Below are 19,163 nucleotides of genomic sequence, written 5' to 3' on the forward strand. Positions count from 1 at the left end.
CAGTCTCTTCATTCAAGCCTATAGACGGTGGGCCGAACTTTAGACTGACTCGGCCTCCCCTCTACTAGACCCCAAGGTTTGGAAAGCCTTGTCTGCGAAGTTAAACACGGGGCAACCACTCCCTCAAGTGGTCAGACAGCGGCAACAGCAAATGCATTCGACGGTGACACAGCAGGGGGCGGGGAGGCGTTATTTTTTCCGTAGCCGCATTTCTGTCAAGACGCTCTCTGATTGGCCGACGCCTGTTTCTACACTGGTTAAGCTTAGGCACTCTTTCGATGTTGGTTAAGGTTAGAGTTTGTCTTAGAACGTGACGGCAAGTTCTTTCGACGGTTAAGCTTAGGCACTCTTTCGAAGTTGGTTAAGGTTAGAGTTAGAGAGCATGGCGATAGAACGCCAGGTAGTTTGCAGGCTGTTTGACGCTGAAATGGGCAAAGACACAGCTCGTCACGCGATTGGACAAACGAGTCAGTGGCCAATCAGAGAACGTCAGTCAGTGGCCAATCAGAGAGCGTCTGCCAGAAATGCGGCTACGGAAAAAAATAACGCGGCGGAGAGGGGAGGAGAGGGGCGTGATTACCCAAAGTCGCCGCATTTCTGGCAGACGCTCTCTGATTGGCCGACGCCAGTTTCTACACTGGTTAAGCTTAGGCACTCTTCGAAGTTGGTTAAGGTTAGAGTTTGTCTTAGAGCGTGACGGCAAGTTCTTTCGACGGTTAAGCTTAGGCACTCGTTCGAAGTTGGTTAAGGTTAGAGTTTGTCTTAGAGCATGGCGATAGAACGCCAGGTAGTTTGCAGGCTGTTTGACGTGGAAATGAGCAAAGACACAGCTCGTCACGCTATTGGGCGCGCATGTCACATGACCAGAAACGTCTGCCAGAAATGCGCTACGTTTGGTAATCACGCAGGAGAGGGGGGGTGTGCCAGACCGGATCCTTCATGAGGAAAGAGGCCAGGGACAGACAGCCCCGGCTTCTCTCCTTAGCTAACGTTACCTACATTATTTGCATTTAGCAAGCCAGGAGCCCGCACAGGGGACTGTGTAGTGTCCATAGGATGTCCCGTCATGAAGGTAAGAGTACAATCTACTGTTATGAAGTGAAAAACGATCAGGGGCCAGGGGTGGGATGTGTGTATGCTGTCGCGCTTGTCTTGGTACCATTAGCCACCACTAGCAAAGCCAAGCATTTCGTGTTGTGCCCAATAGCATAAAACTGCAGTGCCGCAGCCCCATACATAGGAGGGGCCTGTACTGTGCGTTGGGGGCCTGTACTGTGCGGTGCACTACTGCGCATGCGAGAAACAAAGTAAAGTAATTCTAATCTAGTCTAAGGGTTAAATTTAGGCCCTCATCCAGAATAGGTTAATTTTAAGAGTAACAGTCAGGGCTGGTAATCCAATTGATATTCAGTTTAAGATACAAATTCTAGTCTATAGACAATTGGTTGCATTGAATGCTTTATTTGGTTACTCCTAATCCAATTGATATTCAGTTTAAGACAAAAATATTTTGGACATTAGGTCCTATTTTCCTTATGTTCTGTATGTTACTTTATGTTTCTAGTGTCCTATATTATATGTTACTTTGTTTCTCGCATGCGCAGTAGTGCACCGCACAGTACAGGCCCCCAACGCACAGTACAGGCCCCTCCTATGTATGGGGCTGCGGCACTGCAGTTTTACCCTACTCGTTGTGCCAGCTTGTCCAGGCAAAACGTGTGCTAGCCAGCGTTAGCAGTCAAGTTACGATTGGCTAACCGGGACACATTATGGCGGCCGCACAACGTCTTCACAATATCAGCCCTGCTCATCCACTTACAGTTGTCTTGTGAGGTTCTCAAACCTGTTAGGGGTCTGTCTAGCTCGCAAGGCAGGATATCGCTAACACATTAGCCACAGAGGCTAACTTTAGCTAACTTAACTGTTAACGCCCAGGGCTAACGTTGGCTAACTAGTTAGCTTACCAGGCAACGCTAAGTAAGTTGGTAGCTAGCAGCTGGTTTGCGAGGGGAGTGCCTAGGAAGAGAATGTCTCTTAATGCGGTGAGGATCGCAGATGGCGTTGCTAGTAGTGTTAACTGGGTCCAGCTACAGTGTCACCATGGTTATTAGCCTAATATCATGATTTCAGCAGCACCCTCCCTGCTAACTCGGCCCGGTGGTCACTTAACGCAAGCTAGCAACCCGTTTAGTTGGCTAACTTGACGGTAATGTCGACCTCGTTGCGATAAGTGTAGCGATATTTACTTTTTATTTTTTTATTATCTTTTCCCCCCTCCTTTTTCCGATTTTTCTCCCATCCCACTGTTAGTCGTTATGCCAATTCCCAACCCCCTTCCTGGTTGTTGCGCACTTTCCCCTACTGTTGGTCCGAGAGGCCGGAGACTGTCGCATGCTTTCCTCCGACGCATGTGCAGCCAGCCGGCAGCCAGCCTGGCCGCGCAGATTCTCACTGGGAGAGTGTAACGTGTGGGAGGCCGCACTACCTCTCACCAGATCCTACCTTCGCTGAGCAGGCGCCCCGACCGAACTGTAGGGGTCGCTGTCCACAACGCCCAGGACCCACCCACGGCTCCCCTCCCCCTAACTCAGCCAAACGAGTTAGTATAGCGATCAGCCCGAGCCAAGGCAACGCTGACTCTCCGGGAGTCGAGACCGCAACCTCTTGCATTGGTGACGAGCACAATCTCCGCTACGCCACCTGACCGCCCAAGCGATATTTACTTAACGCGGAAACGAACTACACGGCGAGCTTTATGTAACGTTGAAATAAAGCACAGTTGACTAGCAAGCTAGTTACTTGGCCAGCCAACGTTGACATTAGCAAACATTTAGCCAACTTAACTTAACATCCCATCAAGCAAATGTCTGGAGTTAAGGGTGGCCCCACGCGACCTCTGTTGACATTTTTATTGTCAACTGTTTGTCTGTAACGTTATTGTAATCGAATGGTTTACTTTATTAAGATGGCTTTATCGTATGAATACAAATTGTTTTAGCTAACGTTGGTTGTCAGGCTGACACATTGCAACAGCTAGCGTTACTTAAGCACAGCAGGATCAGGTTGTCAGTCAAAGCTTGCCAAAAGCTCAAACAGTGATCTCCAAGTCCACGTGGTTGAACTAAAAAAAAATATATATATATATAATTAGGCCTTCCGCGATAAGCAATAAATCGATTAATCGGCGCGATAATTAAAATGAATGCAATGATTTTGACGGGCGCGATTAATTGCTATTTGCGCGTTTGTTTTAATGAGGCGGAACCAGTACCCCTCGTCAGTCACTCTCCGTGTGGGCGGCCGCTGGTCTTACTACAGAGCACAGCACGGGAGCTCCGTGGGGCAACGCCACATAGCTTAACTACATTTCTCAATAGTGTTGCTCCTTTTAACCAAGTAGCGTTATTTGTAGTGTAACGTTAGCTATTTTTAGACCCAAGTAGTTACTCGCTACTGCCCGGAGAAACTGGACAGCTAAATAAAGATTAAAGATCTAGCGTTCGTTGATGCTCATTCAATGCTAACAACATTAGCTAAATAGCTAACAAACGAAATACAACGTATAGCATAGCTACAACACAGAATAACGTTAATACAATTACATGCATCATTGTTTACAATGAACGGGTGGTCAAAGGACTGGACACAGGGACAAGTTAAACATGAATTAATTTATTATAACAGGTAATCGAGTTGCGCTCTCGTGCCTACGCACCACAGCTATTCTATTATATACGGCTTTGCCGCTTCCTCCTCATCGTTGATTGCCTGTAGTAGCTGCATCTAACGTTAGTAGCTAACGTTAAAACTAACCTAAAGTTAGTTGTTCACCAACAATCTCAACATTTGTTTTATCATTAGTAGGGATGCCCCGATCACGTTTTTTGCCACCGATACCGATCACCGATCGCCGTGAGCCATATCGGCCGATACCGATCGTTTTTGATTAAAAAAAACGTTACTGTTCCTAATTTTTGCAAATGACATGTCATCAGCTTGTGACTGCAACTTGTTCCTGTTCGCGGACGACTCAGCCCTGCTGGTCTCTGACGGGGACAAGTTGCAGGTTGAAAAAGCCCTCAGCTCTGAACTCTGGACCTAACAAACTATCATTATACCTGGGTAAAACAGAGTCCATTCTCTTTGGATACATAACTGGGCCCTCATTTATCAATAATGCGTAGAAAGTGTTCTATTTTCGTTCTTAACACTTTGAGTGCCACGGAGCGAGAAATCTTGTTTTTAATCGTTTTTTTTATTAGCGATTTCATATTTCATCGATCTAGCCTCCCGTTACCATTGGAACTCTCTCTGAGCTCCATTGGGAAAATACCGCCCCCTATCGTCTCCCTGTGGTACTGCACCCCATTGGATTCGACTGAATGAAAAGCATGGGGGGGGGGGGAATCCTGCTTCCTCATTTTACTTCTCAGACAAGTCACCCGAGACGATCAGATTCATTCTGGACCATCAGAACAGCGTGGAATCGGTGTTTCGACCACCCAGCGTTGGATCAATAAACGTGATCGATATTTGGAATGGCGATCAGGAATTGGAATAATCTTTTTGGAGAACATCTGATCTGAGGTAAGGAATCTATTTTACCATTTTAGGATAATCAGAGCTTTTTTCACAGAGATATCAACGTGGGCCCTATGTGTGTGTGTGCGATCAGGAAATAAGAGATTCGATTTTTCAGCCCGCTTCTCTAGCGTGCATAATATCGATAATCTAGCGTTTATTTGAAAACGATTCATAAATAGGCCGAAAAATTACGTGTTTTGTGTATTACAGTAAAGGGCATTTATCACAGAATCTTCTGAAATCTTCTGGAAGTTTCAAGAAATGAGCGTTTTTCAAAACGGAAATGAACCGATTTAAAAAAAGAAAAAAATCCGTTTCGACAATGTTGACTGCAAACAAGTCATTGATATGCGACGGCCAGATTAGACACATAGCCATAATTTAAGATGTAGTTTATGCGTTCGCAAATATGAGAGCGCTATCATTGAAGTTGGTGGTGGCACGCAACGAGGTTTTGAAACGGGGAGGCGTGGCATCCAAAGTGTTAAGCACAGAATCTAGAATGTGTGTACGCACAGAAAAATCAGGATTTATCAACCGTGCGTACACGGGTTCTACGCACACTCCGTGTTGATAAATACCATTTGTTCTACGCTCCACGCTCGTGCACGATTTTAAGTATTTGCATATAGAACCGCCCGTAATTAACCTATACGGTAATGAAACACCCCCATGAAATGTGGAAAAGTGGACTAAACCGAGCGAACGTGTGGGAGAAATACGAGACAGGCTGACAGATGTGTACACGCTATGGTGATGTCGGATATGATATCTATTAACTTAAAGACCATTGCTGCCTGGGCAGCGCAAACACTAATAAAGACCATTAACCACTGTTTGGCGTTGGTGTCATTAATAATAACCATGCTGGAATATGAATGCCCTTTTTCGCTTCGTTCTTTTAAAGTTCGATTACCCAGGGATTAAACTTCTCCGTCAATTTGATTCCAAATCGCGATGGATTTTCCGTCAATTTTCTACCTGCATGGTTTTAATATGATTTGTAGAGGCATACAATCTATTTTGATGTCTGTATTAGGTATAGCCTATATAAATTATATATGCATAGCCTACATTATGCAACAGTTATTTGCGCATAACGCAGCATGGCACAGACATGTCACACGGAGCCCCGCGAAGCCTGCATACAGTAAACTAACTTGATCGTTAATATAACTGTTGTCCTTGTGTCTTTACGCTTACGAAAACATTTAATAATATTTATAGGCTATATGCCCTCGTTTGGCCATAATAGCCTATTCTCAAATGGCCAAATCTCCTCGCTGACGGACCCATGTATAGCCTAGATCATATTCCTATATGTCTCCAAGGAATCGTGGGGCTCGGGGAAGAAAGGGAACCCCTGCTATAGCCTATCCTTTATAATGTTATAGGGGTGGACGGTATGGTCTAAAATTTATATCACGGTATAATTTGAAGCATAGACGGTAACGGTATATATCACGGTATCAGTGTTTCCGTTAGAATAATTTTTTTTGCCTGATAGGCAGGCTATATAAAGAATGACATCCTTAAGGCATGTAGATTTATAATATTTTAACTTAAAACTAGGCTACTTTTGCGTATACAGTCATTATATTCCAAATAAAATAAGTCCCGAGTCGAGACTCCATGCTGCTCCCAACAATCCCAATAGTATGCAACTGCAGAGCTGCAGAGTAGGGGCGCTTTCAGGTCCGGTCACAGGCCCGCTCAACAGCGCCCCCCACCCAACGGCTGAATTGCCAATGGCTGAATTGGAGTAATACACAGTGCAATACTCCAATTCAGCCATTGGCAATTCAGCCGTTGGGTGGGGGGCACTGTTGAGCGGGCCTGTGACCGGACCTGAAAGCGCCCCTACTCTGCGGCTCTGCAGCTGCATTATGCTTTTCGCAAAATCCAGCTTCCAGCTCCCGCTGCCCAGCCGTCGTTATCAGAACACTACACACATATCATAATGTTCACAGCAAACTGTAGTTGATCACCAGGTATGTTTTATTAACGTAGAATAATTCATATAAGAAAAACGATAGGGAAATCTCTTACCTTTCTCCACTGGTTAAAAATGCCAGGAACTGAAATTGAAACTTGCTGTGCGCCGCGGTGATATGTTTATTATGAAATGACAATTGCGTGTTGACACGCCCACAGCGCGAAGCCTCCTAAATAACTTTTTCCAGTTTGCACATATCTATTATCTATGACTAATTCTATCTATTTTTAGGGGCAAATGCGAGTGAAATAGTCGCGCTGTGGTTACATGACGTCATTGCTATTTTAGCGCTGCTCTACCGGTTACAAGGTATAGTCAAAATCCATACCGTAGAGCAAATTCATACCGTTTATACCGTATACCGTTTATACTGTCCACCCCTATGTTATATGCTATTTTATTTACAGTAGTCTATTTATGATTTGTTTCCATAGCTGGTCTCAGTTATGCTGTGGCTGAGATGGGTCGGGGATTAATGAAGCTGATAGGAGACTGCTTCTCGGCTATACGAATTAAAGCCACGATTGAAAATAATGTACTTCCTTCTTGACAATAGCATATACTATAACAATAATACGAGAGTACAAGAACAATGAATCTCACTGCCATGTAGCCTACGCCATGTATAGCCTGCCTATGTGATCAATAAAAACGCGAACTTGAATTCCATCATCATATTTATATGTTGTGTCTGTCCACTATGTTTGTTATAGGGATGCACCGAATGGGAAATTCTTGGCCGAAACCGATACCGGAAATAGAAAACAGTTGGCCGAAAACCGAAAGGCCGAAAATGATTCATAGAATAGATTTTTTTTTACCAATGTTGTGGAACATTATGATTATGGAAAAATATATGATTATGGCAAAACTTAACTTAAATAATAAATAATCACTATTATGGGTCCATAAAACATTTATTCAGCACTTCTGAATGCATACAGTACATTAATTCCATCTTTTCTCTGGCTGCCGCAGCGGACATCTGTGCTCTACTGAGCGCACCTTTCTAGTCCCCAGATGAACGTGCTCTCTTGACTTTGGCACAGTAGACGCGCGACAGACAGACGGCGTCAATGTGAGAAACACAATCCCCCCCCCCTCTCGCTCTGAATAATATGCATATTAGATCACTCGGTGATTAACCGCGACGGGCATATAGTAAATAAGGATATAAAAGCATGTTAAAGACGCATTTATTGGACGCGTTGCACGCAGAGTTTACATAGAAACAGCGCGACTCCCGACAGCGCGACATCATCACAACAACATGCGTTAGGTTACAGGTTGTTTCTGTTTCGGTGATATATTTTCGGTGAAAAAACTCTTTCGGCCGAAAGGCAATTTTTTGCCATTTTCGGCCGAAAACTTTCGGTGGCTGAAATTTCGGTGCATCCCTAGTTTGTTACTTTGTTATTTCCCCCCCCTATGTAAAGCGACCTTGGGTCTCTTGAAAGGCGCTATATAAAATGAAGCTATTATTATTATCACGTCTGTGCGGGAGCTCACAAATGGACTGTGTTAATCTCAGTGAAGTTTCAACGGAGGTCATCTATTCTAACCAACAAATTGAAGTAGAAAGCATTTAGTTGTGACCAATCTTATTTGGAAACATGACACACAAAATAATAGTATTTCGCTTTTTATTTTAAACAATATTTAATCGCGTTTGGAGGTGGGTGTTCTGCGTCTGCCCCCCTGTGCCAAACAAGCAGGCCAACCTCTTGTTCGCGCGTGAGCCCGTTATAATTACTGTACACTACTGTCGCTATTTTACAATTAACTATAATGAATTACGGGTCACGCCAGTGTTGAAAATAATGCACGGAAGCTTATTTCCGCGTTGTAGTCTTCATATTCTACCGCTTGGCGCCAGGTACGCATGCTCTGAGCTGTGCGTAGATATACGCACAGTCAAGCACAAAGTCCCACACTTTGCTTAGAAAAGATCATACGCACGGGTTACGCACATATCTGTGCGTACGCACCATTGATAAATGAGGGCCCTGGGGTCCATCCTAGAGGCAAATCTTTCCTGTGATAAAATGGCAACCAATGTAATAAAAAAGTCAACCAATGAACAAGATTCTTGTACCGGATCTCCTCTCTGGTAAACAAGAATACCTTGAAGACTCTTAACACATTGACCGCTAATCACGTTGTACGACGGGTTTCAAGGTCATGCGAATTCCGCCAATCCACGGCGTACAACGTTATTGATATCATATTAAATTTTTTCGCCATGGTATTCATAATTCCCTCACCCAGCCTCGGCTGATACAGTGGGAGCCTGCACAACTCTGCAACGCTTCAATACTGCCGCCTGGTGGATGATCGGGCGAGTTACAACCGGAAATGGATCTCTGGTGATCTCCGTGCATCTGTGAAATGCGTCCGGCACTCTCATATTGTTGCGGGACTCTAGACACACATCCGTGTATATGGATCTCTGCCATAACTCAATAATCGATATGATTTGGGCGTTTATTATTATACAAACCGGAAATGGATCTAGTCGATCCACGTCAAATAAGTGGGATCTTTTTCCTCCAGTCTCATCGGCGAACGGTAAGAGGACGCTGATGTCATTTTCAGCGTGATTGTTTATTATTATTAATGCAAACTGCTCTGATCAATATATCACCCATACTACATAAAGCATTTACTGACGATCACGGAATTATAAACGACCCCCCCCCGTTCATCCGCGCATGATGAGTCATAACGTTTAGGATCGTATTCAGTTGGATTTTTTAATATAGCGTGTATCACGAATAAACTGCATTCGATAATCTATATTATGCGTTTAGGCCTATAACTAACGTTTTAGGAATGACTGCAGAAAACGATAAAAACATATTTATATTCTAGACGGTATTTTCGTATAAATCTATGAATGAAAAAGTATAACGTTCCTACATCCTGAACGATAGATAATCGATGTTGAATGGGCCATAGTAATGTCAATTTAGCAATACAATTTAAAAAGTTATAGCCCTGCAAAGAAGGTAAACATCTCCATAGGCTTAGAGTGGTGGCAGAGAGTGGTATGAGAGGGGCAAACTCCGTGGCAGTTAATGTGTTAACACAATGGGGACTGGCCACGTATATATACGGGTTTCGGTGCCATGCGTTGTGGACCAGAGGCACGTATATAGCCGTGGCAAGTTGTTATTGTTTTATTCCATATTAATAACCGGGTCAAGATCCCCGACCGGCTCTGCAGATCTACCCTCGTCTGTGGAATCGAGAACATGCAATACCGGCCAGATCCTCTTAGGGGTGCCATCGCTCCACTGCAGTATGCCTTGTGGGCAAATGGAAAACTTTTTTTTTTCATTCAGTTTCAGTTTCATAGTACCCGGATCCTGAACAAACACAATGTACTGTGGATCACGTTTCGAATCGCAGATTTCACCATGGAATAATGGGATTTATCATCAGCCAATGGACATATCGATCTACCAGATGCCGATCGATAACGTGGAAATGCCCGGGGGTATCCCACGGGCTCACGGTAAGACCTTTTTCACCTAAATTACAGCCGGATCAGACCTTGCTGTGAGACGCAAGCAGTTGATCAGTGAATGTGGCTAGTTACACGGACACTGTATTGGTAATCAATAATACTAAACGACGTCCCCCGCCCCTTAGCTTGCCCTTTCATGCATACATGCTTTGGGACAGCCCGGATCATATGCAGTTTGAGTTATTTCATTAGCATATATAAAACGGAAATGCCGTTGAATATAACGTTAGTAGCCATTAGCTCCATAACTAGCTTTCCAGAAAATATATGAGACAAAATCTGCGATAAAGCTTATATTCACAGCGCTATAAAATGACAACCTACCGATGCATTTTTTTTCTTTAAGCCATTTTGAAGGGACGGTTTATGAACTCAATTGACAATGAGAATGGACAGATAGCAACACTATAAAGCATAGGTGTCAAACTCACGGCCCGCGGGCCAAATCCGGCCCGCCACGTCATTTGATGTGGCCCCCCAAGAGCTCAGGTAAAAAAATAATAATAATAATAATAAAAATAATAAAATAATTTTTTTTAACGTTAATATTGGGTTAAAAAATAGCAGTGTTAAAATAATTGTGGGTTAATGCGTTAATAAAGCTTTAACTTTGACAGCCTTAGTTATTACACATTCTTACACATACATGTATGTTGAACATCTGAGGTAACAAAGGAAAAAAGCCAAAAGCACTTACTCCTCAGACATTCTTTGACAATTTTACAGCCCAAAATACAAAAAAGATCCAGGCGGAATAGGTAACAAAGGGTTGAAGAAATATTGTCTGAACTAGGGCTGGGCGATAAAACGATAACGATAACTATCGCGATAAATTATTTCCTCGAAATAAACATGAAACGTGGTCGCAAAGTTTCGATATATCGATTTCCAAGCTTGGCTCCGTTCAGCCTCGGCTCAGCACACTCACTCACAACAACCAACGTTACGTGATGACGTGACGTGCATACGCACAACAGCTAACAACCAATCAGTGAAGGAGATGGCCGAGAGCGAACGAGATCCGGAAGGAGACCCAGAGGTACTAGGACTCACTCAACAACAAGGCTTGCTAGGCTAATTAGCTTGCACGGCGTTGTTTTATATATTTACGTGCCGAGTATGTGTGTGTTTTGAATTCTGAGGCCACGTTTAAGTAGTGTGGGGTATACAGTGGACGTCGTTTCAATATATTGTGGCGGAAGAGTATTTTAGTGTAATATTTAGCACATTGTCATGGAATACACCACTTATAAACAACAGGCTAGCTAGGCTAATTAGCTTGCACGGCGTTGTTTTATATATTTACGTGCCGAGTATGTGTGTGTTTTGAATTCTGAGGCCACGTTTAAGTAGTGTGGGTGGGGTATACAGTGGACGTCGTTTCAATATATTGTGGCGGAAGAGTTTTAGTGTCATATTTATTGTCATGAGATGCTCCGCTTGTCGGCTACTGTTAACGTGCGCGGACTGATGACGACATCAACTCGACTTGAGACATTCGCAGCAGCATAAGAAGTTAATTAAACTTGACAGACATTATATCGACGATAATTATCGATATCGAATTATATGAAAATAATTTTATAATTTTATCGCGATAACGTTTTTGGTCATATCGCCCAGCCCTAGTCTGAACTGTCAGATGCAAACTGGCTGTGTGACATAACCGAGCATCTCGCTCAATTGAATAAGAAGCTGTAGGGACGCAAACAAGTCCCACCCAAAACTTTACCAATATAGTTGTGAACTGAGACAACCCTTATTTTGTTATTTTTGAGTACAGTTACAGTTGTGTGTTCATGCAGACACATAATAGCAATTTCATTACGAATTGAAAATGGGGGACCCTGATGTAAACAAGTCGAAAGTCTTTCTCTGGTCTGCATCCCCTTAACAATTGTGTGTATTGAGCTGTACTGTACCCATTCTGCAATCTGTTAATTAAAGTTAATTAAACTATCTTCCATTAGTTGGATGTATGGCCTCTGCAAGGTTGTGTGCAGCCATTTGTTTTTGTAACATCTGCTACATCTGTCCCACGTGTTCTTTGCAGCTCACAGTTGTTAGTTCTGCCCCTCTTGACTGTGACAAAAAGCTTTTGAACAAACTTAATGTCATAGCTTGTATTTGATGATATTCTTCTTTGTTATTTACTTGAATGGTTTGATCATTGATTGGTGGAGTAATATGGGGTTCTGATAAACAAAAATTATTTGTTAAAATAACATAAGCTAACATATATTTTTACATTTATGCAAATGAATATGCAATATGTATAACTTGAATAAGTAATAAATACAGAAACACCATGTTTAACAATATGTAAATGTGTAGCTACATTTATTTTACATTACATTAACATTTATACGGTCTTTGGCCCTTTGAGGGCAACCATAATGCTGATGTGGCCCTCTGTGAAAATGAGTTTGACACCCCTGCTATAAAGCATAGATATAGTTGTACAAAAACCCACACGTTTGTTTACATTCCCCGGTCCTCTAGCCACTAATTAGACTAAGCCCAGTGGTCGCCAAAGTGTTAACAGGAGCACTCATTCAAGGGTACTACGACTATGCGGGTCATGGTACCAATTAAAGCACCTCAAAGGCCCTAAAAACAAGACTACAAATAGGGGTGGGAATCGCCAGAGACCTCGCGATACGATACTAAATATATCGCGATACGCTGAGTATTGCGAATTAATTTTATTTATTTATTTGGATCAAATTAAATTTATTACCTTTTTTCAACTGCAAAGTAAAACTGTCAACATGTTTTATCTAATCAAATAAAGTGCAGTCTGTTCATCTCACTTCAATAATTTTTATTGCAGAACATGGTATTTTCTCAAGCAGACAGATGTAAACACTGTAATCTGTGTTGCACGTACCTGACAAACTGAACTGTTTGTATTACAGTCATATTCCAACTTAACTGAATGCACGTGTGTGTGTGTGTGTGGACTACTGTACTATTACAGGTATTGAAATGAACAATGCAACTTCCTTAAAAAAATATATATATTTATTTTTTGTAATTATCGATACAGTATCGCCACGCAAAGTATCGCGATACTACTACCTATCAATTTCCCCCCCACCCCTAACTACAAACATCACAAAACAAACTGGTCCGACTACTGCTTGACCTTACTCCTAAAACCCACCTCACCCCTGCCCATTTTGACAACCTAGGATGGCTTAGAGTAGACGACAGAGTACAGCAACTTGCAATGGGCCTGGTCTACAAGATACACTACACCAGTGGTCCCCAACCACCGGGCCGCGGACTGGTACTGGTCCGTGAGGCATTTGTTACCGGGCCGCACAGAAAGAATAAATAATTTCCGTTGTATTGATTATTCTAGTCTGATAGGTGTTTTATTTTGTAAAACTACTTGACTTTCTCACACGATAGTTACTCAAAAAATAAGCCCGCAAACTAATGTTAGCTAAAATTAGTAAAAAATAAACATCTTTGGATAGCTTCTTTGCAAAGGGGAAAATACCAACTGAGAAGAGGAGCCTACGACCTCCAAGACAAAGAAAGCTTTTTTTAATAGACAATACCAGGAGTCATACTTAAAATACGTGTTTATCGCAACTGGTCACTCTCACGCGCCAAGTCCTCTCTGCATAATATGTGGCAACAAGCTAGCAAACGAGGCAATGAAGCCTTCAAAACTGCTTCGGCACATCGAGACCAAGCACCCTGGATTAAAAGATAAGCCATTGTCGCTTACCTGTGCGACATATTCAATCTGCTCAACGAACTCAATCTGTCACTTCAGGGGAAAATGACAACTGTGTTCAAGTTGGCAGATTAAGTAGCTGCATTCAAAGCCAAGCTGGAATTGTGAGGGCGGCGAGTGGACAGAGGGATATTTGACATGTTTCAAACATTAGCAGGGATTTTGGAGGACACCGAAACAGAAACAAGCCCAGGGCTCACAATGATTCTGCGTTATGGTGAGTTGTGTTTTTCATGCACTTAAAATTCTGTTCTGTTGCTGCTGTTCATGTTATGCACCTGCCGTGGTGCTGCTGTTCATGTGTTGAAAATCAAAGGCCCATCCTACTGATTTGCTCTGCCCGGTCTGTCTCTCTCGCTCTCTGTGCCGTATTAACGGTATCATTCATCAGTAGTGCTGAATTTCTCAGTTCTCCACTTGATGTAATTAATACAAATGTCCAATCTAACGAAATTCGTTCGCTCATAAAATTCTTAACACGTTAAATGTGATTATAATAGTCTGCTGTTTAATGTCGGGCCGACTGCCCACAGACGGACTTTCGGAAACCTTCATTTGGGATAAATAAATAATACGTTTAATAATAAGTTAAGAACAGATAAGTTTAACAAATTCCATATAATTCGATAGTTTATTACAGAGCTGCCACACCTTGAAGTGCCGGTCTGTGAAAATAATGCCAACATTAAACCAGTCTGTGGTGCAAAAAAGGTTGGGGACCCCTGCACTAGACCACTAAGATAACCATGTACATGTCAAAATACTTCCCAAAGGTCAGTGAATTCCACAACCACCACACCAGAGGGAGTTCCACAAATCATGTTCAACCCAGATTCAGCTCAAACTAGGGACTAAACACGTTTCGCAATTATGCCACAACAATGTGGAATGCCCTACCCAGAGCTGTAAAAGAATGTAAATCCCTACCCTCCTTCAAAACCGCTCTCAAAGAGCACAAATTCGAAACTGGCCACCGTAAATGTCCAAACCCCCACCCACCCACCCAACCCCCTCCAATGTACAGTTTCTTCCCCCACAAATGTATATATTTTCTTTTATGATCTCTGTCTCTTTAAAACAGTACTGTATATTTGTATATCTTGTATGTCATAAATGTCTGTAACAGTTAGAGATGGGTACCTTTCACATTTGAACCGGTACGGTACCGGTACCTGTGAATCGATACCGGTACCCAACGGTACCTTTTTTCTGTACTTTAGTCTCTAAAAATGTAATTTACCTATCTCAGTCAAAAAAAAATAATCCAAACTTCAAATAACTACACTTTCGACCGTTTTCGGCTCGCCATTGCCCCGACTGCTTTGTTGTTGAATCAAGTCAAATCCTAGGTAAGCATAATATTGTGTGTGTGAACGTTGACAAAAAAAAATTTAAGATTTTTTTTCTGTATCTCGCATGAATCGATACTCTGTAGTACCGACGTGTTTCGGTAAGTACCTTTTTAAAAGTACCGAATTCGGTACCCATCCCTAGTAACAGTACTGTATATGTGTATGTCATAAATGTCTTGAGGAATTGAAAATAAATGGGGGACCCTGATGTAAACAAGACGAAAGTCTTTCTCTGGTCTGCATCCCCTTAACAATTGTGTGTATTGAGCCGTACTGTATTGTACCCATTCTGCAATCTGTTAATAACATTTTCAATCACTCAATTGTCACTTGCCGCTTAGATGGCTAGCTATGAATGGAGATATGAGGGAGTTTCGACCTCCGAGTGCCTACAATACAGCCAAGCTGCGCGACTGCACTCAAAACTGTGTGGATACTGCTGAAGAACAACTTTATTTCACACATTTCTGGACTGCTAGCTGTTGTCATGCTAATTAACTTTAATCATTATTTTGTTGAGACGGACAGCTTTGATTATGTGAATGTCATGGATACTGTGCTATAATTATGAGATGTGAGCGGAGATTTGGAGGGTACTAGGCTACCAGTCTCGGGGTTTATTGCTTTGGAAATGGTTATTGAGTGACAGCTTATGCATGCTCATAACATCAATGAATAATGGCCATAAGAGATTGAGTGAACAATTGGAAAATGCATAATTTTTTATTTTATTTAAAAGATAGCCTATATTATGTAATTTTTGTAAAGTGGTGTTGTACCTTATGATGCATTTGTTTTTGTCTCCATCTTGCCCCAGGTGTGAGCTGCGATGCATGTTTGAAAGGCAACTTCAGGGGGCGGCGATACAAATGTTTAATTTGCTACGACTACGACTTGTGCGCATCGTGCTACGAGAGTGGAGCCACCACAACCAGACACACCACAGAGCATCCTATGCAGTGTATATTAACCCGGGTCGACTTCGGTAAGTTACAGTAACAGTGAGTTCACCTCCGCAAGACGTTCACCAAGGATTAGGCCAACTGCTTGTCCACGTGCCAGGCCTGGAATCACTAAGTTTCATGGTGCTTATCCACATGCCAGGCCAGGAGTCACTAGGGTTCATGGTGCTTATCCACACGCCAGGCCAGGATTCACTATGGTTCATGGTGCTTATCCACATGCTCACTCAAATGAACTCACTAAATTGCTGTTATGTTAATATATTGCATTTATATCTTCACTGGGATCCCCCCCATCTTCATCTAACCCATCCCACAGAGCTGGGACCTGTCACCAACCTCACGAAAATCACGTAATTTTAATTTACAGAGGTCGGTTTGTCGGCCTTTATGTTAGGTGCTTTGCTAAATTAGTTGTGCTAGAACCCTTCCTTGGCACTGTTCTGTAGCATCACTTTCACACAGTATGGGCTGCTGCTGGAATCCTTTGCTTTTCCTTGTTAATTTGCCTCAAATGCTAAATATTTCCTGTGTGGGCTCTGCACTTGCCTTCTTTAGTAAGCGAACATCATGCCAACAAGACCAAAGAGGGACAAGACCCACTAACTCTGACCGAAGACTGACAAAGCCCACTAACTGACCGAAGACTGACAAGATTCACTAGCTATGACCAGAGTGACGAGACCTACTAAATATTAGGGGTGTAACGGTACACAAAATCCACTTAAAGTAAATCTGAAGATTATTATATAGCAGATGCCTTGGATAAGTCGTGGACACCTGTAGCGTGTGCTTGTTTATACAGAGCTGGTATGACTTGCTGGCTGAAATACGGATGAGAGGGAACTAGGTAGCGGGGCTCTATTACTTTTAACATGTGCTTAAACCCTGTGTTCTCGACAACGGAGTATGGTCGCAGATCTGCTGCTATAAAAACACCTATGGCGTTTGTTATTGCTTTGGCCCGGTCTGAATTAATAGCGAGATGCTGCTTGAATGCCACGGGGAGCTGGGTTTGCACTAGGGTCTCTTTCTTCCTTGTACCAGTGATATTCACATTCGGGTGATGCCGTTTCAAATGCGTGATAAAGTTTGCAATAAAGTTGAACAATGCCGGCACGTAGCCCCTTTCGTGATTCTGTGATGCAAGGCTTGCATCACGGTCACGAAAGGGGCTAGCCGGCACGTAGCTTTAGTGCGATCCACCTGTCTTTGGCCATTACTGTCGTTAACTGGGAATCCGAAATGATCCCAAACGGGAGACTTGAATGTTGTGGGAGCATCTTCTAGCTCTGGCTTGTCAGTTAGTATTGCACTCGCCATACTAAGGCTAATATGCTATGCTGAATTACAGCTATCGTTCAGCGTGGCTGCGTGGGATGAACAAACAACATCCGGTTAGTTGTGCATGTTATATTTGGGACGGGGGGGTTTAAGTTCAGCAAAAAAAGGTTCCGTACCGTTGCAATCGTTCGGTGCACTGCGCGTACTGTACCGGAGGACCACATTGAGGCGGTACAGTACGGATACGCATACCGTTACACCCCTACTAAATATGTAAGTGGAGCGCATGAGATGAGTCGAGCACTAGGGATGGGTACCGTTCACATTTGAACCGATACGGTACCGATACCCGTGAATCGATACCGGTACCCAACGGTACCTTTTTTCCGTACTTTAGTCTCTAAAAATGTAATCTACCTACCTCAGTTGTAAAAAAAATAAATAATCCTAACTTCAAATAACCACACTTTCGACCGTTTTCGGCTTGCCATTGCCCCGACTGCTTTGTTGTTGAATCAAGTCAAATCCTAGGTAAGCGTACCGTAATTCCTCTAATAGTGACCTGTATTCAATGAAAAACCGACTCTCTATTAATGACCGGGTGCGCTGTTGAGCTAAGCTATTATAAGCCGACCTCCTAATACAAACCGGGTTACTAATATACGCATGAGCGAACCTCTCCTTACTTCCGTATGGAACACGGGTCGCGCGCGGCACGTAACACAACAACAACAGAGCAAGCATGGCGACACTACTTTCCGAGTGGAAACCTTATGAGAGCTAACGTTGCTACCTACTGTACCCGTAGCTGCTAACTGGCTAACGTTAAGAGAGCTAACGTTGCTACCTACAGTACCCGGAGCTGCTAACTGGCTAACGTTATGAGAGCTAACGTTGCTACCTACAGTACCCGGAGCTGCTAACTGGCTAACGTTATGAGAGCTAACATTGCTACCTACAGTACCCGGAGCTGCATAACTGGCTAACGTTATGAGAGCTAACGTTGCTACCTACAGTACCCGGAGCTGCTAACTGGCTAACGTTATGAGGGCTAACGTTGCTACCTACAGTACCCGGAGCTGCTAACTGGCTAACATTATGAGAGCTAACGTTGCTACCTACAGTACCCGGAGCTGCTAACTGGCTAACGTTATGAGAGCTAACGTTGCTACCTACAGTACCCGGAGCTGCTAACTGGCTAACGTTATGAGAGCTAACGTTGCTACCTACAGTACCCGGAGCTGCTAACTGGCTAACGTTATGAGAGCTAACGTTGCTACCTACTGTACCCGGAGCTGCTAAGGTAAAGTTACTTGATTTCACTTTGAAAACGTTGAAATGACCAGTGACCACCTGTAATTGCACTGTTTACTATTTCATACAGTAGCCTACTTGGTTTCAATAAATGAACCCAGTACATTTTACTGGGTTCAAACTGACACAAAATGTTGATTTATTCATTATGATCTGTTTGAAAATTTGAAATATAGGCCTCTCTCTTATACATGCCTCCTCCTAATAAAAGCCTGGTACCCGCTACAGTTGAAACAAATACAAGCCCGGAGGAATTACGGTATATTGTGTGTGTGTGAACGTTGACATGAAAAGAAAAAAGTTAAAAAAAAAATCTAAATAAGTGTCAAAAAAAGATTATATAAAAAAAGATATATATATATTTTTTTTAGCGGTATCTCACGTGCATCGA

At 42.9% G+C, this 19,163-nt stretch overlaps 1 protein-coding gene across 6 annotated transcripts in view; it reads left to right on the plus strand.

Annotated features, from left to right (window-relative positions):
* Window positions 1-934: 934 nt before the first annotated feature.
* LOC311230308 (E3 ubiquitin-protein ligase KCMF1-like) overlaps window positions 935-19,163 on the plus strand; it is a 51,800-nt gene continuing 33,571 nt past the window's right edge. The window contains exons 1-4 of one of the 6 annotated variants that reach the window (XM_084316541.1): window positions 935-1,072; window positions 9,925-10,097; window positions 14,018-14,077; window positions 16,030-16,197. In XM_084316541.1, the coding sequence (XP_084172667.1) occupies window positions 9,962-10,097; window positions 14,018-14,077; window positions 16,030-16,197 (364 nt within the window). In that variant the 5' untranslated portion in view covers window positions 935-1,072; window positions 9,925-9,961. Of the gene's footprint in view, window positions 1,073-9,924; window positions 10,098-14,014; window positions 14,078-16,029; window positions 16,198-19,163 lie in introns of all 6 variants that reach the window. The other 5 variants (XM_084316542.1, XM_084316543.1, XM_084316544.1 and 2 more) reach the window with 5 other exon arrangements.

The sequence above is a fragment of the Notolepis coatsorum genome (assembly GCF_963971535.1).
Source record: "Notolepis coatsorum genome assembly, chromosome: 1".
NCBI classification, from domain to species: domain Eukaryota; kingdom Metazoa; phylum Chordata; class Actinopteri; order Aulopiformes; family Paralepididae; genus Notolepis; species Notolepis coatsorum.